Below are 21,430 nucleotides of genomic sequence, written 5' to 3'. Positions count from 1 at the left end.
GTATAATTTGCTCTTTTTTTTTGAGACAGAGTTTCGCTCTTGTTGCCCAGGCTGGAGTGCAATGGCGCGATCTCGGCTCACCGCAACCTCCGCCTCCTGGGTTCAAGCAATTCTCCTGCCTCAGCCTCCTGAGTAGCTGGGATTACAGGCACGTGCCACCATGCCTAGCTAATTTTTTGTATTTTTAGTAGAGATGAGGTTTCACCATGTTGACCAGGATGGTCTCGATCTCTTGACCTTGTGATCCACCCGCCTCGGCCTCCCAAAGTGCTGGGATTGCAGGCTTGAGCCACCGCGCCCGGCCAATCTGCTCTTGTTTTATAGACAATCTTGTGAGTAGGTTAGTCTCTTCGAATCCATTTCCTAAGAATGAATTGGAAAACTGAGACTAATCCAAGGTCAGGGAAGCCTTGTTCCTCAAGCCTGCACAGTTTGTTTCCAGTTTGTTTTTTAAGAATAAAGACAATATCATATTTCCTTGGAGCACAGAGTAGCACTTACGCATTTATGGATTGGTTGATTGCTAGATTCGCTTGGGAATTTGTTGCCTTTTCCCCGTATTCTGAATGGAATCTTCATTCTCAGGAAGTATATAAGCAGGAGCTACCCTTCCAGGGATTGCCAGTTTGGGAATAGGTGGCAGCCTCTAATGGTTCACACTTTCATTTAGATTCCATGGGGCAGCTGTACACTTCTGCTTAAACCCAACACTCAGAGCCAGGCCCAAGACATGAGGTCAGAGAAGCCTGGTCCCTCATGCCTGTACAGTTCCCAAGCCAACTTTGACTGAAGCAGGCAGTATTATCAGAAGGCTTTGATGCGCCAATGAGAGGGGTCTGGGACCATGCTCTTCCCTGTAGACTTTCCTTCCCTTCCCTTCCCTCCCTCAGCTCCTGCGACGATTCTAGGTGGGCTACTGCTCCAACAATGGACCTGTATTATGCTGGAGTGTTACTGCTGTTTTTAAAATCTCCCAAAACATCTTTGAAGCCAAAGGGTTGGACCAGCTTGAAACAAATGCTAGCTAGACTGGGCCTGATATCAACAACTCCCCTGAGGCAATGTTTTGGTCTTACCTACACATTAGCCCTGTCTGGTCCCATTCTGCTCCCCTTCGCTTGACAGACTGCTGAGGCTGCAGCATGCTATTTGCTGAGCCCATTTGGATTATGCCTATAAATGGCTGTAGATCCCTGAAATCATCGGATTTTCAGTGCAGGAGGGGCTCAGGTAGGGCACTCCCATTAGGAAGGGGTGGGGCTTAAAGCATCATTTGCATAGGAATTACCTGACTGGAAAAATGTCATTAGACAAATAAAAAATGGGATTAGCAGGAGGATCACATGCAACTAATATCCTCCTCCTCTTGCCCTGGCTCCCTGTTGGCACTGCTAAAGATTAAGGGAACAGGGCACAAACCGCAAAGAGAAATCCACTTGATTTTCCACAACTTTCTCACATATGGCATTACTTTTCCTTGCAAAACATGGAATATTTACACATTTTCTCTAAGAGTACCCTTAGATTACTCAATAACATATCCATGATTGTTTCAAATGATTAGTATAGGAAACATGACATTCTGCTAGCAAGTGAGTTAAGAAAGTGCCCTGGAAACTGTGTGCCTGAACCTATAATCATTCAAAGATAGACTCTAACTATAGAGGGATCAAATCAGCTACTAAGACTGGTCTTTGTTGTACATGCAGCTTATATTTATGCAGGACTCCTAGTTCCTGAGAAGAATGTTCATTTGACTTAAAATATGTAAACAAGTAGCATATCCACATATCAAAATTAGAGAAACTACAGGACAGGATTGGGGATTCTTCTCCAACCACAGAGTTAAATGCTAAGAAATGATCCTGAAATCAAATCAAAAGGCTAACTTTTCAGATTCAGATGGCAAAATGAAGAGGCAGGGTCAGGAAGGGAGAATGGAGGCACCAGGATCTAGCTGACAACCCCACTGAAGCTGTGTGGTCCCAGGGTGCTCATTTCCCCCAGCACCCATGTTATATCAGGAAATGCCACATTATATCAGTTAATCTTACAACGTGTTCATATAAAACAGCTTTTTACCAGAGATACATAAGCACCTTGGCCCCTGTTTCATGGTTTGTGTTTTCTTCTTTCCTTTTTTTTTGTTTTGTTTTTGTTTTTGTTTTTGAGATGCAGTCTCACTCTGTTGCCTGGGCTGGAGTGCAGTGCCATAATCTTGGCTCACTGCAACCTCTGGCTCCTAGGTTTTCAAGCAATTCTCCCTGCCTCAGTCTCCTGAGTAGCTCAGACTACAGGCGCCCACCACCACGCCTGACTAATTTTTGTATCTTTTAGTAGAGATGGCGTTTTGCCACGTTGGCCAGGCTGGTTTTGCACTCCTGACCTCAGGTGATCAGCCCACCTCAGCCTCCCAAAGTGCTGGGATTACAGGCATAAGCCACCACGCCTGGCCTGTGTTTTCAAATATCTTGTATTATAGTAATCCCAATAAATATGTAAAAATATGTAGACATACATAAAAATATGTAGACATAATTTGTGAGAAAAATTACAAGATGATGTTATTTGTCATAAGACAAACATTTTTAAAAAAATGATTTACTTCATGTCACACAATCCCTTACAGCATTTAAAAACGCAAATATCCGGCCGGGCACGGTGGCTTCCCCTGTAATCCCAGCACTTTGAGAGGCCGAGGTGGTCAGATCGTGAAGTCAAGAGATGGAGACCATCCTGGCCAACATGGTGAAACCCCCTTTCTACCAAAAAATACATAAACTAGCTGCATGTGGTGGTGCACACCTGTAGTCCCAGCTACTTGGGAGGCTGAGGCAGGAGAATCGCTTGAACAGGGAAGGTAGAGATTGCAGTGAGCTGAGATTGCGCCACTGCACTCCAGCCCGGAGACAGAGTGAGACTCCGTTTCATAAAAACAAAAACAAAAACAAATATTCAATTAAAAACTCAACACATACATTACAGAACCTGCATAATTTAAATTTTACTACAAACTATATACAACTTTAGAAAAACTCATGGTATAAGTCTATTTTCTTTTTCTTCTTTTGAGACTGGGTCTCGCTATGTTGCCCAGGCTGGAGTGCAGTGGTTATTCACAGGCGTGATCCCACTACTGATCAGCACCGGAGTTTTGACCTGCTCCATTTCCGACCTGGGCCGCTTCACCCCTCCTTAGGAAACCTGGTGGTCCCCTGCTCCTGGGAGGTCACCATATTGATGCCGAACTTAGTGCGGACACCAGATTGGCATAGCCCACTACAGCCCAAAACTCCTGGACTCAAGCGATCCTCCCACCTCAGCTTCCCAGTAGCTGGGGCTACAGGCACGTGCCACCGCGCCCACAGTATAAGTCTATAACATCATTAAGTGAAGAAGGAGGAAAGAAAAGTTGACTTTTCAAAAATATGCATATCAGAATTTTTGTCTTTTATAAAAAATAAAAATATTTTAAAAGATGCAAATGAGATATGATCTTTTCAAAATTAAGGTAAAGATCTATAAAATAATAATCACAACATTCAAGAATGAATTTTTGGACATAAACTGAAGGTATTAAATTATCCTTTATTTCTTGAACCCTGGTTTTGAAAAGTTAGTCAACTTTTTTTTTTTTTTTTGAGACAGAGGCTTGGTTTGCTGCCTAGGCTACAGTGCGGTAGCACAATCACACCTCACTCCAGCCTCAAACTCCTGGGCGCAAATGATCCTCCTGTCTCAGCCTCCCAAGCAGCTGGAACTATAGGCATGTGCCAACACATCTAGCTAGTTCTAAAATTTTTTGTAGAGATGGGGTCTCACTATGTTGTCCAGGTGGGTCTCCAACCCCTGGGCTCAAGTGATCCTCCTGCCTCGGCTTCCCAAAGTGTTGAAATTACAGGTGTGAGCCACTGCTCTCAACCAAATTATTTAATTTTTTAAATTCAAGAATCCCAAGTACAAAATCTGACTAATGGTGATAATTCAAATCACTGAAGTGCCATAATATAATTAACCTTCATTTCACAGATAGAAGCATGTACAAATGCAAATGGAGTAGAGAAGTGACTCAGTAGTGGTTACTTTATTTAGAAATAAAAGCACTCTAATGCTCAAGATCACAGAATGTTAAAATTGCAAGCGATCCTAGCTATCAGTGGTCTAGCCCTTTATGTTGTTGGTCACTATGGATATATCCCATATATATATATATATATATATATTTTTTTTTTTTTTTTAAGAGAGTCTTCCTCTGTGGCCCAGGCTGGAGTGCAGTGGTGGGATCTCAGCTCACTGTAAACTCCACCTCCCAGACTAGGCAATTATCCTGCTTCAGCCTCCAAGCAGCCAGGATTACAGGTGTGTGTCACCATTCCTTGCTAATTTTTGTACTTTTAGTAGAGGCGGGTTTCACCATGTTACCAAGTTGGTCTCAAACTCCTGGCCTCAAGTGATCTGTCTGCCCTCACCTCCCAAAGTGCTGGGATTACAGGCATGAGACACAACACCCAGCCTATATCCCATAAATTGCTGATTTGGGTGGACATGTGCTGGCAGCTTTTAACCCTTCTACTGTGAGAAGGATGTGTATGAGAGAAGCCAGATCAAGGGTCAATGGATGAACTATCACCTGTGCACGTTCATATTTGCTTCATTTCTAGCTCATCCCAGATGTCTACACTCAATGCTCAACTTATTAAGGATTTCTTCACTGGTTTCCACTACTGCTGGTGCCACCTGGGTCCTCATAGTGTTTTCTTTTTCTTCTAGTTGTAGGGGAATAAAACATTCATTTATTTTCCAAGGGTTGGCTGAGTTAAATCACATGAATATGTGTTCTATTTCAGATGTGTTTGAAACTGAGCTTGATATCTTACGGAATTTTGCTAGGGATGTCTAGATTTTTTTTTTCTGCACGCTTCTTGAGACTCTGTGGTCGGCTAACTCTCAGGTGCCTTTGCTGCACTCAGATTGTTGGCTTCAGTTATACAGAGGACAGATTTACCACATTCAAAAATGCTCTCCCTGGAATTGAACTGTTTGTAAAAGGTAGGGCTTGAAGTAACCCATAGGAGTACATTTTATTCTCACCCTTGTACATCTTATTTACCTTGATGGAAAGCATTATTTCTCTTTATCTTTCAAGGTGACCCAAAAGCATCCAAAACCAGGTCTCCAAGAATTACAGCATGTGTCCTCTAATGAAATGCCAACATTCACTCTCTTTAAAAGTAAAAATATCAAGATTATATACTCATTAAAAAAAGTAAGTTTCAACTAAGTGAGCTAAGATTTGATGTCTATGACGAGTGGAATGGAAAAAGCAAGTTGTAATAACAAGTATATCATTCTGTTTAAAATACACATTTGCCTGTGTGTAAAAGGCAAAGATCTGGACTGAGCACACGTGGTTAACTGAAGAGTGGGACTGTGGTGTGTAGAGAGGGCGAGCAAGGGGCTTGCACTTTTTCCTGAACTCATTTCTGAATTGTTCTGAATTGTCTAGATTATTCACTGAGTGTGTAGTGCTTAAAAATTAATTAGAAGACATCACACATATTCACCGAGAATCCTTATCAATCTTTACTGCATTTCAAGTCTGGAAACCGTTACATTCTGTTTGACCGGTTTCGTGCAGTGTTCAATGCCTTCACCTGACATTCCTTGGGTATCGGGTTCTGTGCCGGGCACGGAGGCTACAAAGATGAATAACACTTGGTCCAGGACAGCATTGGCTCTACCCCAGAACACAGGTAAGAGAGTCAGTGAATTTGTTAAAAACGGGCGCCGTCATCAATAGGCATACATCAGCTCCCTCATTTGACTCATAATTGGCCTTCTGTAGGCTTCATCTCTTGGCAATGCAATTGGCAGGCGTCATCCTTTTATACTTAAAACTCCAAATTTAGGATTAAGACTCCAGTTACTACTGCCAAGCAGGAGGCGTCCTTGGGGAAAGAGAATTCTCCTGAACATACCCACTGGGGTACCTAGAATAGATTTTGCAGCGGCACACAGATCCCGTGTTGTCTGGAGTCTCTGCTGAGTAATGTAGATTCTGGGACAGCAAAAGGGAAGCTGTGACTTTGAACCAAATTTTACCTTTCAATTGAATCCAGGGGAATAATTTGCAACAGAGTGGCAGACGATGCAAAGTGCTATGTTGAACACTAGATTGTGCTTTATTTTTTCCGCCCAACTTCACGTTTCCATGCACCAAAATGTTGATGCTATAAATATTGGATGTCACGCTTACCTGACAGGCTTCTTCCATCCCACCTGGGCGCCGGGGCTCAGAGCGAGCGCGCGAGCCGCGGCTGGAGCCCGCCTCTCGCGGCCGGAGCGGGCTCGGCCGGCAGCGGGTTCTGCCGCTTGCCGGGGTGCCCCAGCTGCTTCCCCGCCAGCGCTCCCGCAGTCGGCCCCCTGCGCGCACGCGCGCTCCGCTCGCGCCTCAGGGCTTCGGCAAGGCTGCGACTGGCCGGCTCCAGCGGGCGGGGCAGCGAGCGAGTGCTAGCGGCCACGTGACCGGCGCTAACATGGCGGCGCCCACCGGCGTCCACCTGCTCGTCCGTAGAGGTAAGCGCGTGGAAGACAGCTCGGTTGAGGGTTCGCACGGTCGCTCTGTACGCAGCTGGGTCCAAAGAGATACACACCCGCGCTCAGACTTCTTGGCTCACACGGTTGTACTTTCAGTCTTTACAGACACACGCAGGCACACTCGATGACACACACACCGCAGGAACACACGCAAAAATTTTTTCACTGATCACCCGCCTAGACCACGTCACCACGTGGCATCTATTCGCAATTACTCCTTGAAATTTACGGGCCATTGTCTGAAGTTTTCTTCCCCAACTTCGGTTGTATCATTAGTGTAACATACATTTATTCTTTATGCCGAGCGAGGAAACCTATGATAACTCTGAAATGCATCTGGGCATCTGTTTTCTTCCCTAGAGCTTTTTATGTTGGCATGTCTTTTGGGAGCTTGTAAAATGTGATTGTTTTCTTCCAGTGACTTAAGAAGAGAAGAAAGGTTGCTTGGGTAGTTCTAAATAGGTTTCATCCTGCGTGACTGTTGAGATTTTAGTAAATATACAAATACCGTTGCAGCAGAGTTGGGGAAATCTTTGTTGGATTTGAACTAGGTTGTGAATCTTTGTTGGAAAGAACCAGGAAGTTCTTTCAAGGACAGAAGAAGAGGGAAACTAGCATATTTTGAGGAGCTACTTAAGTATCAGGCATGTAGGAATAGTTTTGTGAGGTAAATATTTTCATAGTAACAGCTACTGTTTATTAAGTGCCTTTTAAGTACACGATACTGTGTTAAGCGCCTTACATATACTGGATTCCTTTTAAAACTCAACGAGTGAGACCCTCTCTGTACAAAAGAAAAATTTAAAAATTAGGTGGGTGTGGTGGCACATGCCTGTAGTCTCAGCTATTCTGGGGTTTGAGGTGGGAGGATCACTTGAATCGAGAGGCTGCAGTGAGCCGTGATCCTACCAGTGCACTCCAGACTTGGCCATAGAGTGAGAGCGTGTCTCAAAAACAAAAATTCAATGAGTTAGGAATTATTTTCTCTTTACAGAAGGGAAAAATGAGGCTAGAGAGGTCAAGTAATATGACTAAGGCCACACAAATGGTAAGAGGCAGAATGTTCATTTGAACATGACTCTAATTTTTTTTTTTTTAAGATGGGGTTTCACCATGATGGCCTGGCTGGTCTTGAACCTCAGGATCCACCCACCTCGGCCTCCCAAAGTGCTAGGATTACAGGTGTGAGCCACCGCGCCTGGCCATGACTCTTAATTTTTATTTTATTTTTTTGAGACAGAGTCTTGCTATATGACCCAGGCTGTAGTGCAGTGGCATGATCTCGGCTCACGGCATCCTTGGACGCCTGAGTTCAAGCGATTCCCCTGTCTCAGCCTCCTGAGTAGTTGGAACTACAGGCGCGTGCCACCATGCCCAGCTAATTTTTTTGTATTTTAGTAGAGACGGGGTTCACCATGTTGGCCAGGATAGTTTCGATCTCCTGACCTCGTGATCTGCCCACCTTGGCCTCCCAAAGTGCTGGGATTACAGGCATGAGCCACGGCACCCAGCCATTTTTTTTTTTTTTTAAGACTTATTCCTCTGTACCGCATGACATGGTTACTCCATAGAAGTCAGTGTGTAAAGTTCAGCCGAGACAATACAGGATGAGTGTAAGAAGTGAAGTGGGACCAGGTGCAGTAGCTCACACCTGTAATCCCAGCACTTTGGGAGGACAAGTGGGGGTGGATCACTTGAGGTCAGGAGTTTGAGACCAGCCTAGCCAACATGGTAAAACCCTGTCTCTACTAAGATATAAAATTAGCTGGGGGTGGTGTCACATGCCTGTAATCTCAGTTACTCGGGAGACTGAGGTAGGAGAATCGCTTGAACCTAGGAGGCAGAGATTGCATTGAGCTGACATCTTGTCACTGCACAACAGCCTGGGTGACTGAGTGAGACTTTGTCTCAGAAAAAAAAGAAAAAAAAAAAAAAAAAAAAAAAAAAAGATAATAATAAAATAAGAAGTGAAGAAGAAGATATTTTTAGAGAGGAAGAAGGTTGGTGATCTAATAGGCTTCAGTATTTCAGGGCTAGTGGAGATGAGAAAGGAGCCACAAGAAGATTTGAGGGGAGAGGTGTATAGGGAAGCTGATGTAGGGAGCATTTTGGACTGGTTGCATGGAGGAATAGAGATCAGCATGAGAGTGTAGCTTTGTAAAAAGAGAGCCAGTTTACATCTCTTAAGATCTGGGCTCCAGGCCTGGCAAGGTGGCTAATGCCTATAATATTACCCAGCACTTTGGAAGGCTGAGGCAGGCAGATTACTTGATGCCAGGAGTTCAAGACCAGCCTGGCCAACATCGTGAAACCTTGTCTCTCTACAAAAATACAAAAATTAGCTGGGTGTGGTGGCACATGCTTGTAATCCCAGCACCTTGGGAGGCAGAGGTGGGAGGACTTGAATTCAGGAGGTGGAGCCAGAAAGAAAAAAAAAGATCTGAGCTCCAATCAGACTTTCTTTACTAATTAAGTTACTCTCCTGTTTTCTCTTTTCACAATAAATCATGGCTTTTAGACTTCATTTTTGTGTGCTTCAGGTAATGGTGAGAAGGATCTGAGGAGATAGTCAACGTAGAGGAGGAGCCAAAAAACCCCATACATAGGTGTTTATATGTATATACCTATGCACATATAAACTTCTTTCTTTTCTTTTCTTTTTCTTTTTTTTTTTTTTGAGATGGAGTTTCGCTCTTGTTACCCAGGCTGGAGTGCCATGGCGCGATCTCGGTCATTGCAACCTCCACCTCCTGGGTTCAGGCAATTCTCCTGCCTCAGCCTCCTGAGTAGCTGGGATTACAGGCACGCGCCACCATGCCCAGCTGATTTTTTGTATTTTTAGTAGAGACGAGGTTTCACCATGTTGACCAGGATGGTCTCGATCTCTTCACCTCATGATCCACTCGCCTCAGCCTCCCAAAGGGCTGGGATTACAGGCTTGAACCACCGCGCCTGGCCCTAAACGTATTTCTATATATATGTATATATGTATTAGGTTGCTACAATAATAATTGCAATTTTAGAATCACTTAATGGCAAAAGCTGCAATACTTTTGCACCAACTATATGTATAACATCTCTTTCCAGATTACAGAAATGATATTAATCTTTTCTTTCTTTTTGATCACTTGTGATTTTGACAAATGGTGGTTTAGACAATCTCGAGAAAAGGTATTATATGGAAGTCAGGGCAGGTTATTGGTTCCTGTAATCCATCCACTCTATCCCAAAGTGTTGCAACAACCAAGAAGTGGATCCTCTGATTAGAGGAGAAAAGGAATATGTGTCATCAGGAAGCTATTTTAGTGATGGGAAAAGGGCCCCTTTCTGGACTATCCATAGCTAGTTTTAAATTGCAGAGAGGTTTTCCTGCTATCTGTTTTCCACCCCCAATAATTGAAAATGAAGGGTAAATTCCCAGAGATTCCTCTCTCCACTCTCTCTTTCCCTTTCACCCATCTAGATTGATGTACAGCAATCCGTTACAAGTCTTTGTATACCAGCATTTATTGTCAGCATTTACATGCATCTTTCCTTCTTGAAATATATAGGAAGACTTTTTTTTAACCTCTTAAAAAGGGAATGGGGTTTCTCTTGTGATGTCTTCCTTAACTCACTGTGGCTTTGGTCACAGTATACCCTGTATACAGTAGTTACTCCTCTCACCATTTCTATTCCTTACTGGATTATTAATTCTTGTTGAACAGGAGTTTTGTCTTATGTATCTTTCTTTCTTTATAAGCACAGTACCTGGCTCAAAGTTAAGCTCATTAAAAGTATACTGTATCGGCCGGGCACAGTGGCTCACGCCTATAATCCCAGCACTTTGGGAGGCCAAGGCTGGTGGATCACGAGGTCAAGAGATCGAGACCATCCTGGTCAATATGGTGAAACCCCGTCTCTACTAAAAATACAAAAATTAGCTGGGCATGGTGGTGCATGCCTATAGTCCCAGCTACTCAGGAGGCTGAGGCAGGAGAATTGCTTGAACCCAGGAGGCAGAGGTTGCGGTGAGTCGAGATCGCACCATTGCACTCCAGCCTGGGTAATAAAAGTGAAACTCCGTCTCAGAAAAAAAAAAAAAGTATACTTAATTGAGAGGCTGTTAGCTGTTAAGACTTGTTCTCCATCATGGTCTAGGGAGGGATGGGTCGAAACTATGACTAGTGACATTGGAAAGAGGAAAAGACAGATCAGCCTCTTGGAACCAAGAGAGAAGGTAACAAGGGCCTTTAAGGGACTAAAATACTCCCAAGTATTAGCACTGGCAGGAAATCCCTTATTCAGAGTACAGAATCCCTGGGGCTCCCGGAACTGTCTCCTCTCAGTCTCTCACTCCCAGCCCTTGCTTCACTAGAATCCCTGGTATAGTTCAGGCCACTAAGCAAGATCCCAGTGAGTATGGGAAGGAATGAGAAAGGCAAGTGATACGATTTGGCTCTGTGTTCCCACCTAAATCTCACCTAGAATTGTTATAATCCCGTCAAGGGTGGGATCAGGTAGAGATAATTGTGTCTTGGGGGTGGTTTCCCCCATGCTGTTCTTGTGAAAATGAATGAGTCTCAACAAGATCTGAGGGGTTTTGTTTTGTTTTGTTTTTTGAGACGGAGTCTTGCTCTGTCACCAGGCTGGAATGCAGTGACTTGATCTCAGCTCACTGCAATCTCCACCTCCCAGGTTCAAGTGATTCCCCTGCCTCAGCCTCCCGAGTAGCTGGGAGTACAGGTGTGCACCACCATGCCTGGCTAATTGTTTGTGTTTTAGTAGAGACAGGGTATAATTGTGTTGGCCAGAATGGTCTCAATCTCCTGACCTTGGGATCCACCTGCCTTAGCCTCCCAAAGTTCTGGGATTATAAGCGTGAGCCACTGTGCCTGGCTGATCTGATGGTTTTATAAGCATCTGGCATTTTCTCCTGCTTGCACTCATTCTCTTTCCTGCCAAACTGTGAAGAGGTGCCTTCTGCCATGATTATACGTTTCCTGAGACCTCCCTAGCCATGCGGAACTGTGAGTCAATTAACCTCTTTTCTTTATAAATTACCGATTCTCAGGTTATTTCTTCATATTATTGTGAGAACAGACTAATACAGCAAGTTAGGGTAATTTTCTTCTTCTTTTTCTTTTTTTGAGATGGAGTCTGGCTCTGTCAAACTTGATTCAAGTTGCTGCAAAAGACGTTGTTTTGTTCCTTTCTATGGCTGAGTGGTACTCCATGGTGTTTTTTTGTTTTGTTTTGTTTTGTTTTGTTTTTTTAAATGGAGTTTTGCTCTTGTTGCCCAGGCTGGAGTGCAATGGCACAATCTCGGCTCACCTCAACCTCCGCCTCCTGGGTTCAAACAATTCTCCTGCCTCAGCCTCCCGAGTAGCTGGGATTACAGGTGCGCACCACCATGCCCAGCTAATTTTTATATTTTTAGTAGAGACAGGGTTTCACCACATTGACCAGGATGGTCTTGATCTCTTGACCTCGTGATCCACCTGCCTCGGCCTCCCAAAGTGCTGGGATTACAGGCGTGAGCCACCGCGACCGGCCCTCCATGATGTTTTTATATAATTTTTTTTTTTTTTTTTGAGACAGAGTCTCTCTCTGTCACTCAGGCTGGAATGCAGTGGTGTAATCTCGGCTCACTGCAACCTCTACCTCCCAGGTTCAAGCTATTCTCCTGCCTCAACCTCCTGAGTAGCTGGGACTACAGGCACCCCACCACCACGCCTGGCTAATTTTTGTATTTTTAGTAGAGGCGGGATTTCACCATGTTGACCAGGCTGGTCTTGAACTCCTGACCTCAAATGATCCACCCACCTTGGCCTCCCAAAGTGCTGCGATTATAGGCATGAGCCGCAATGTATACCACATTTGATTTATCTACTCATTGGTTGACATGAAACAGCTTTCGGTATTACAAATAGTTCCCATCTCCCATTAAAATTATGAAATTTCAATGCATACTACAGGACAAGTAGACCCTCAATGATGAATGCTTTGTAGTCATTTTAAAAAATGATGTTGACCTGTATTTGTTGATATGGAATAATGTCCCACAAAATACGTTATTTGGGAAAAGCAAGTTACAGGACAATATAAGATATTCACATTTCTTATTTTTTAATTTTTTACGAAGTCTCACTCTGTTGCCCAGGCTGGAGTGCAGTGGCACGATCTTGGCTTACTGCAACCTCTGCCTCCCAGGTTCAGGCAATTCTTCTGCCTTAGCCTCCTGAGTAGCTGGGATTACAGGCACGTGCCACCATGCCTGGCTAATTTTTGTGTTTTTAGTAGAGACGGGGTTTTACTGTGTTGGTCAGGCTGGTCTTGAACTCCTGACCTTGAGATCCACCCGCCTCAGCCTCCCAAAGTGCTGGGATTACAGGTGTGAGCCACCGTGCCTGGGATATTCACATTTTGTAAATAAAATATCAGTATTTCTGTGTGTATGTGTATGTGTGTCTATGTGTATAACATGTATACACACAGATATAATATGACATACACCTAGATATTTACAGTTTCTATGAAATGCCCACTTTGCTCAAGCATTAGAAATCCATACAAATCAGTGTGGATGCTACATATCTTAGGGAACTTGGCAAAGACAGGAGGACTGTGTATGCAGAGCTTCATTTGAACAGCATCTTGTCTTATAACTGAAACCACTTGTTCTTGTGAAGATTGAATTTTCTTTTTTAGCTTTTCAATATGGAGACTGTTAACATAATGCAAAAGTAGAGAGAACAGTACAATGAACTCCCACATAGCCATCATCTAGTTACAGTAGTCCTCAGTCTGTGGCCACTGTTGTTCATCTATATCCCCAGACACTTCGCCTTCCCACAGCTGGATTTTTGGAAGCATATTCCAGACATATTTTATCTGTAGATTTTTCACCATGTATCTCTAAAAGATAGGGAGCCTTTTTTCTTCCTCTTAGGTTGTACATATCAGTTCTAGAATTTGCATTATAATTTCCATTTCTCTTTGGAGATTTCCCACCTGTTCACTCATTATATCCATCTTTTCCTTTAAGTACTTGAACATACATATTTATAATAGCTTTTTAAAAGTCTGTTAATTCTATTATTGGGTCACCTCAGAATGTGTTTCTGTTTTTTTGACTGCTTGTGTGTGTGTGTGTGTGTGTGTGTGTGTGTGTGTATTACATTTTCCTGCTTCTTCACATGTCATGTAATTTTTAAATTTTATTTTATTTTTTAAAAGAAGGGCCTTGTTCTGTCATCCAGGCTGGAGTACAGTGGCACAATCAGAGCTCACTGCAACCTCAAACTCCTAGGCTCAAGCAATCCTCTTGCCTCACCCTTCCAAGTATCTGGGACTATAGGCACACACCACCATTTCTGGCTAATCATGTAATATTTAATTTTATAAGTGACATGACAGATAATATCTTGGTGGAGATTATGTTGTTTTTCTTTAACATGTATTTTAAATAACTGACAGGCGGGCCGGGTGTGGTGGCTCAAACCTGTAATCCCAGCACTTTGGGAGACCGAGGCGGGTGGATCATGAGGTCAAGAGATTGAGACCATCCTGGTCAACATGGTGAAACCTCGTCTCTACTAAAAATACAAAAAATTAGCTGGACATGGTGGCGTGTGCCTGTAATCTCAGCTACTCAGGAGGCTGAGGCAGGAGAATTGCCTGAACCCGGGAGGTGGAGGTTGCGGTGAGCCGAGACCGCACCATTGCACTCCAGCCTGGGTAACATGAGCGAAACTCCGTCTCAGAAAAAAAAAAAAAATAACTGACAGGCAGTTCGTTAAATCTGTTTGGTTCTGCCAGGCTTCGTTTTTATTCTCTGTTAGGATTAATCTATTTGTGCTTTGCTGTTAGTTCTAGGGGTTGGCTGAGGCCATTGTGGGCTCATGTCTTGTATTATTTTCTTTTAAGGTTCAATGGTCTGCACTACCTAATATCCAAGATATTAGATATAGTTGCTTCACACGTTTTGTCTAGTTGCTTAAGACAGACAAAACATACCGGTTATGCTGACATGGATGGAAACGGGTATTATTTTTTTTTAATGGAATCTCACTCTGTCACCCAGGCTGAAGCGCAGTGACACGTTCTCAGCTCACTGCAACCTTCTCCTCCCGGTTCAAGCAATTCTGCCTCAGCCTCCCGTGTAGCTGGAGTTACAGGCATGTGCCACCATGCCCAGATCGTTTTTGTATTTTTAGTAGACACAGAGTTTGACCGTGTTGACTAGGCTGGTCTCCAACTCCTGACCTCGAGTGATCTGCCCAACTCAGTCTCCCAAAGTGCTGGGATTACAGAAGTGAGCCACCGTACCTGGCTGGATATTATTATTTTTTTAAATCTATCGGTTTACTTTTCCTTTTTTTTTTTTTTTTGCAAATTATTTGTTGAAGCAACTGGTTAGTCTGTTGGTTGTGTGAAGCTGCATTTTCTAGATTTTGCTGATTGTATTCTATTCCACAGGGCTTGTTGAAGATGTTCCTCTCTAAAATGGTAATTAGATCGAAGGCCTGACTTAAGTTAGACATTTTTTGTTACAAGTACTTCATAGAGTGTTGCTGTTGGAGACATTAGTGGCCATTTGCAGTCATTACCTGGCTCATTAGGAGTTTACAAAATGACAATATTTTAATTAAATTGCTTCTTTATCAGCTAGAAAACATCTAAAAAGAGAAACTTTCTCAAGTATTCCATTACCCCGACAGGCCCTGTCCTAGCAAGGAAGTGAAATGGTTTGTTCTCTTTACCAGTTTTAAAAATACCGTAGTCCTCCCTGTATCCAATGGGGATATGTGCCAAGACCCCAATGATGTCTGAAGCCACAGATGGTACCGAACCCTGCACTGTGCTATACTATGCTTTTTCCTATACACACATATCTGTAGTTAATAAATTGGGCACAGTATGAAATTAACAACAATCACTAAAAACGGAACAATTTTAACAATAGACTATCATAAAAGGCGAATGTGGTCTCTCAAAATATCTTTTTGCGCTGTGCTCACCCTTTTTTTTTCTGATGATGTAAGATGACAAAATGCTTACCTGATGACATGAAGTGAGCCGAATGAGAAGGCATTGCGATGGGATTTTAGACTACATGTCTGAAGGAGAATCCTCTGTTGAAGGAGAATCATCTGCTTCAGGTGATCCTGGATCACTGAGCCCTGACAGTATCAACTGTTGGATGTCAGGAGCAGAGGATATGGATGACTAACGGGTGTGTAGTGTGCAGGGCGTGGGCCCACTGAAAAAGGGAGGGTTTATGTCCTGAGCAGAATGGAGTGGACCAGTGTGAGATTTCATCATGCTGTGCTGGACGGTGTGCAATTTAAAAACTTGTGAATTGTTTATTTCTGGAATTTTCTTTTTTTGAGACGGAGTTTCGCTCTTGTTACCCAGGCTGGAGTGCAATGGCGCGATCTCGGCTCACCGCAACCTCCGCCTCCTGGGTTCAGGCAATTCTCCTGCCTCAGCCTCCTGAATAGCTGGGATTACAGGCATGCACCACCGTGCCCAGCTATTTTTTTTTGTATTTTTAGTAGAGACGGGGTTTCACCATGTTCACTAGGATGGTCTCGATCTCTTGACCTTGTGATCCACCCGCCTCGGCCTCCCAAAGTGCTGGGATTACAGGCTTGAGCCACCGCGCCCGGCTATTTCTGGAATTTTCTATTTAATATTTTCAGACCTTGATTGACCTTGGATAACTGAAACTCTTATCTAAGAGGGGACTACCATAACAGGTTTATCCTCGAAAGTGATCAATGAGTTTTTGTTTAGAGTCATTATATGGGTTAATTTTTTTTAAAATATGGGTTTATTTACTTATTTTTATTTATTTATTTTTTGAGATGGAGTTTCGCTCTTGTTGCCCAGACTGGAGTGCAATAGCACAATCTCGGCTCACTGCAACTTCTGCCTCCTGGGTTCAAGTGATTCTCCTGCCTCAGTCTCCCAAGTACCTGGGATTACAGGCATGGACCACCACACCTGGCTAATTTTGTATTTTTAGTAGAGATAGCATTTCTCCTTGTTGGTCAGCCTGGTCTCAAACCCGTGACCTCAGGTGATCTGCCCACCTCGGCCTCCCAAAGTACTGGGATTACAGACGTGAGCCATTGTGCCCTATTTACATGGGCTTATTTTTAATTGTATATCTACTTTAATTTTGTGAAAGTATATGCAATGATCACACAGTGTTGAAATTGTGAGGCAGGATTGCAAGATTCAAGATAGAAGAGCTATTGACAGAAGTAGCATTTCTAAAATATGGAATTTAAGAAATTCTTACTATACCTTAATGTTAGAGTGGAAGATTGCAGGGTAAGAGAGGATTGAACATCCTCCTGAGCTTCTTGCAAATTGGGCCTCAAGGTATTAGGCATTCGCATTGTAACAAGATGCTCATTTCTGCATATAGTGAAATACCAGACCTTGTGCTTAGGATAAATAGAACTATGATTTTTTTTTTTTTTTTTTTGAGACGGAGTTTCGCTCTTGTTACTCAGGCTGGAGTGCAATGGCGCGATCTCGGCTCACCGCAACCTCCGCCTCCTGGGTTCAAGCAATTCTCCTGCCTCAGCCTCCTGAATAGCTGGGATTACAGGCATGTGCGACCATGCCCAGCTAATTTTTTTGTATTTTTAGTAGAGACGGGGTTTCACCATGTTGACCAGGATGGTCTCGATCTCTCGACCTCGTGATCTACCTGCCTCGGCCTCCCAAAGTGCTGGGATTACAGGCTCGAGCCACCGTGCCCGGCCCAGAACTATGATTTTTTAATATCCACAGAGTGATTGTGTATAGGAAGATAAGGTAACTAGGTTAAGTTCTGGTTTTGAATTTTTTCCCTACAAATTATTATCACATGAATTTTAAAAGTAACTTAAATTTCCACTCTACTTTGCCATAAACTTAAAACTGCTCTAAAAAAATCAAGTGTGTTTTAGAAAAAGTTAACTAAGTGAAAACACCTAGCACAAGAAATGTCTTTTTCCCTTTAGCAGTTGCGCCTCTTTTGCCCCTATGCCTGTACTCTGTTGGTTGAAGAAATCACAAGATTCAAGCCCACCAGATTCAAGGGAGGAGACATAGACCCATACGTGCAAAATTTTGCATATATTTTTGTATCTGTACTTTCCCTTTGAGTATCAAAATTCTTTTTCTTTTTTTGAGACAGAATCTCGCTCTGTTGCCCAGGCTGGAGTGCAGTGATGTGATCTTGGCTCACTGCAACCTCAGCCTCTCCTGCCTCAGCCTTCCACGTAGCTGGGATTACAGGTGCGTGCCACCATGCCCAGCTAATTTTTGTCTTTTTAATAGAGATGGGGGCTGGGCATGGTGGCTCATGCCTGTGAGCCCAGCACTTTGGGAGGCTAAGACAGGCGGATCATGAGTTTGAGACCAGCCTGGCCAACAGGGTGAAACTCCATCTCTACTGAAAATACAAAAATTAGCCAAGTGTGCTGACATGCGCCTGTAGTCCCAGCTACTCCAGAGGCTGAGGCAGGAGAACTGCTTGAACCCGGGAGGTGGAGGTTGCAGTGAGCCAAGATTATGCCACTGCACTCCAGTCTGGGCAGAGAGACTCTGTCTCAAAAAACAAAACAAAACAAAACAAAACAAAAACAAAAACAAAAACGTAGAGACTAGGTTTCACCATGTTGGCCAAGCTGGTCTTGAACTCTTGACTTCAGGTGATCCGCCCACCTTGGCCTCCCAAAGTGCTGGGATTACAAATGTGAGCCACTGAGCCTGGCCTCAAAATTCTTTTTGATACTTCTCCCATCAAGCAGTGGAATCTTTGTCCCTTTCCCTCAAATCTAGACTGTCCTGTGACAGCTTCAACCAAAAGGGTATGAGGGAGGTGATGCTGTAGGACTTTTGAGGCTGTTGTAATGTGGGGTACAGCTTCTGCCTTGTTCACGGGAACGTTTCTGCTCAGACCTTGAGCTGCCTTGTGAGAGACCCAAGTACCCTGGGACTGCCATGCCTCGAGAAACCCAAGCTGCTTGCAGAGGCCACGTGAAAGTACTCCAGTCAGTAGTCCTAGGTTTTGACTCCTCCCATCCCAGGCAGCAGACACATGAGTGAATGAGCCTTCACATGGTTCCAGCCCCCAGCCATTGAGTTACCCCCAGCCTTCAAGACTTGACTGAAGCTTCAGACTTCATGTAGCCTTAGACACTCATTTCTGAGTTTTTGATCCATGTAATCAATGAGCATAATACAATGGTTAGATTTTCTTAACACTCCTAAATTTGGGGTAAATTGTTACACAGCAGTAGAAACTGGAGCAGTCTATAATCTCTAATAGCTAGTAACAATTATTTCTCAGTGGAAATTCAAAAGAACCACTTATAGGGAGTACCTGTAGGCAGGAACAAAGTGTCTCCTCAAAATCTGGAGTTACCACACACAACAAAGTAAAGTTTGTTACCAGATAGTTATTATTAATTCGTAGTCTAGATGAAGTTTACCAATCAGGAGTCATTTTTTTATAAGTGATAGTTTCATATCACAGCTGACATTCCCTTTTTACCAGGTTTCCAGGAGAACTGAGCTAAAAGGTTAACCCAGGGTCAGATTTGCCCACAGAGAAGTGTCCATTGAGAAAAGCCAGGTAGCAGTGTTAATACTGGGCAGAACACAATTTAGGACAAAAAGCATCAAACAGAACAAAGAAGTTCATGGACTTTTCTGTATCTACATTTACTGTCTGCTTGATGATCTCATCAGTCTTGTGACTCTCAACAACAAACATTAAACTGTTGACTCCTGCATATATGCCCCAGCCGAGACCTTCCTCCTGAATTCTAGACTCGTACATCCAGCGACCTACTGAACATTTCCACTCGATGTCTTAATAGATGTCTCAAAATTAACACGTCCAAAATTCCAAAACTGGACTTCTAATCTCTCTCCTCCCTCCAAAATTTGCTCCCTCCAAAGATATTCTCAGTAAGTTTGTTCTGTTGGTTTCTCAGACCATAGACCTTCAAATCACCCTCAATTCCTTTCTTTCTCTCACTCTATATTCAGTCAGTCAAGAAATCCTATTGGATTTACCTTTAAGATACACCCAGAATTCAAGCATTTTCTGAATGGTCACCTCCACAGTCACCATCTGATTTGAGCCACTATCCTATCTGGGCTAGAGGACTGCAGACCTCCCTGTTTCCACCCTTGCCCTCTGCACTTGATTTGCAACACAGCAGCCAGATGGATATGTTAGAGATGTAAGTCAGATCAGGTCACCCTTTGCTCAAAACCTATTTGACTCAGAGTAGAAACCAAATTTCTTATTCCTGTAAGGCCTTGTTCATAGCATGCAGTGCTTTTTAACACTCTGTATAGTAAACTTATCTGTCAAGCTTATTGTCTGTTACCACTCTCCCTCCTAGAATTTAACTTCCACAAGAAGAAGGATTTTTGTTATTTTTCTTGACGTACTCCAAACATTTAGCATGACACCTGGTACATAATGTGCATTCAATAAAGACTTTTTTGAATGAATGGATGAATGAAAAGTGGTAAATGGTGATGCAGTAAAGTTATTAGCAGTGAACCTTTATGAATCAAATAACATGTTGAAATACGTAAAGCAAGAACAGGAATAAAAAGTAAAATGTGTACAATCACAACATAGTGGGAAATTTAGCATGTTTCTAAGGATTTGGCAGTTTAAGTAGACATAATAAGGTTACTGAGGCTCAGAATGTTATAATTAGAGAGTTGATTTAATATTAAATTTGATACCTTGGATTAAAGATTTTTTTTTTTTTACAATTACACAAAATAGGTTAAAATTTGATATGTTATCTCACTAAAACCTTAATACGTTTTATTAAGGAATTGGTGAGAAAAAATGTGTAAACTACATTCTCCAACCACAAAGCATTAATACACACATTAATGAAAGGAGAGAAGAGGTTTGACCCAAGTGTTGTGGAAATACAAAAAGAACCTAGATAGTGGGATATGCGCAGGTAACACTGTACTGGCCTTGGAATACATGGTTCTTGTCTTCCCTGAGTTTATATCCCTTTAGGGAAATCAGACATGTAAATCCATTATGGCAACAGAAGAAGATATATGCACAGACAGATGCAAGTAAACAGTGTAGTGGGATAATCCAGTAAAGACTGAGGAGTCAGCTTCACAGAGGACATGAAGACTGGCCTGAATCCAAGTCTTTGCAAGTCCCATGCTTGGTCAGATGAAGAAATCCAGAGACAGAGAGGGCCTCTTCTCCAATGGCAGAGAGAGATATGAGAGCCTGTATAGCCTTCTGGGATCCCTGCTGGTTTAACATGACAGACAGGTAGGGTGAGAGCTAGCAGGTAGCCAGAAGGTAGGTTGGAAGTAGCTGGTTTTGGCCATAGAGTGTACAGGATTTGGGTAACTGCAGGGGACAGCTGAGACGTGTGTGAGAAGGGGTGAAGATAGGCAGCCCTCTGTTCCCTTAGGCTTGGAGGAAATGATAGATGTTCATGCAGATAGTTTTTCACATGGGAGAAGGGACAGAAAATTGAAGAAGCTCCTTGTCCTTAGTGACTTCTATTTCTGTACATTTTTGCAGAGATTAGAGATGCAATGATGAGGTAGGGAAATAGGAGAAGAAACTGATAGGGTTGACTGGAAGGATTGCCCAGCAGAGTTGAGACCCCGGTGAAATTAGAGAATGTATTTGTTGTGGCTCCATTCATTGCCACTGTGTGATTTTCTCCAAACGCACATCACTCTGGGTATGTAAAAGAGTGGAGGTAGATCATTGGATTGGCTGGATGCACTAGAAGGACCAAGGAGTGAGAGGCAGATGGTTGGCAAGAGA

General features: G+C 43.2%; 2 protein-coding genes across 2 annotated transcripts in view; one reads left to right on the top strand and one right to left on the bottom strand.

The window, feature by feature from the left end:
• Positions 1–6,392, bottom strand: part of SLC25A12 (solute carrier family 25 member 12) — a 231,767-nt gene extending 225,375 nt beyond the window's left edge. The window contains exon 1 of the mRNA XM_074399466.1: positions 6,257–6,392. Within this exon, the coding sequence (XP_074255567.1) occupies positions 6,257–6,274 (18 nt within the window). The 5' untranslated portion in view covers positions 6,275–6,392. The remainder of the gene's footprint in view (positions 1–6,256) is intronic.
• The window catches only part of METAP1D (methionyl aminopeptidase type 1D, mitochondrial), a 94,371-nt gene continuing 79,101 nt past the window's right edge, over positions 6,161–21,430 (top strand). The window contains 2 exon segments of the mRNA XM_010352089.3: positions 6,161–6,447; positions 6,449–6,576. Of these exon segments, the coding sequence (XP_010350391.3) occupies positions 6,161–6,447; positions 6,449–6,576 (415 nt within the window).

The sequence above is a fragment of the Saimiri boliviensis genome, chromosome 5, assembly GCF_048565385.1.
Source record: "Saimiri boliviensis isolate mSaiBol1 chromosome 5, mSaiBol1.pri, whole genome shotgun sequence".
NCBI lineage: Eukaryota > Metazoa > Chordata > Mammalia > Primates > Cebidae > Saimiri > Saimiri boliviensis.
This window is presented reverse-complemented; position numbering and strand designations above follow the sequence as displayed.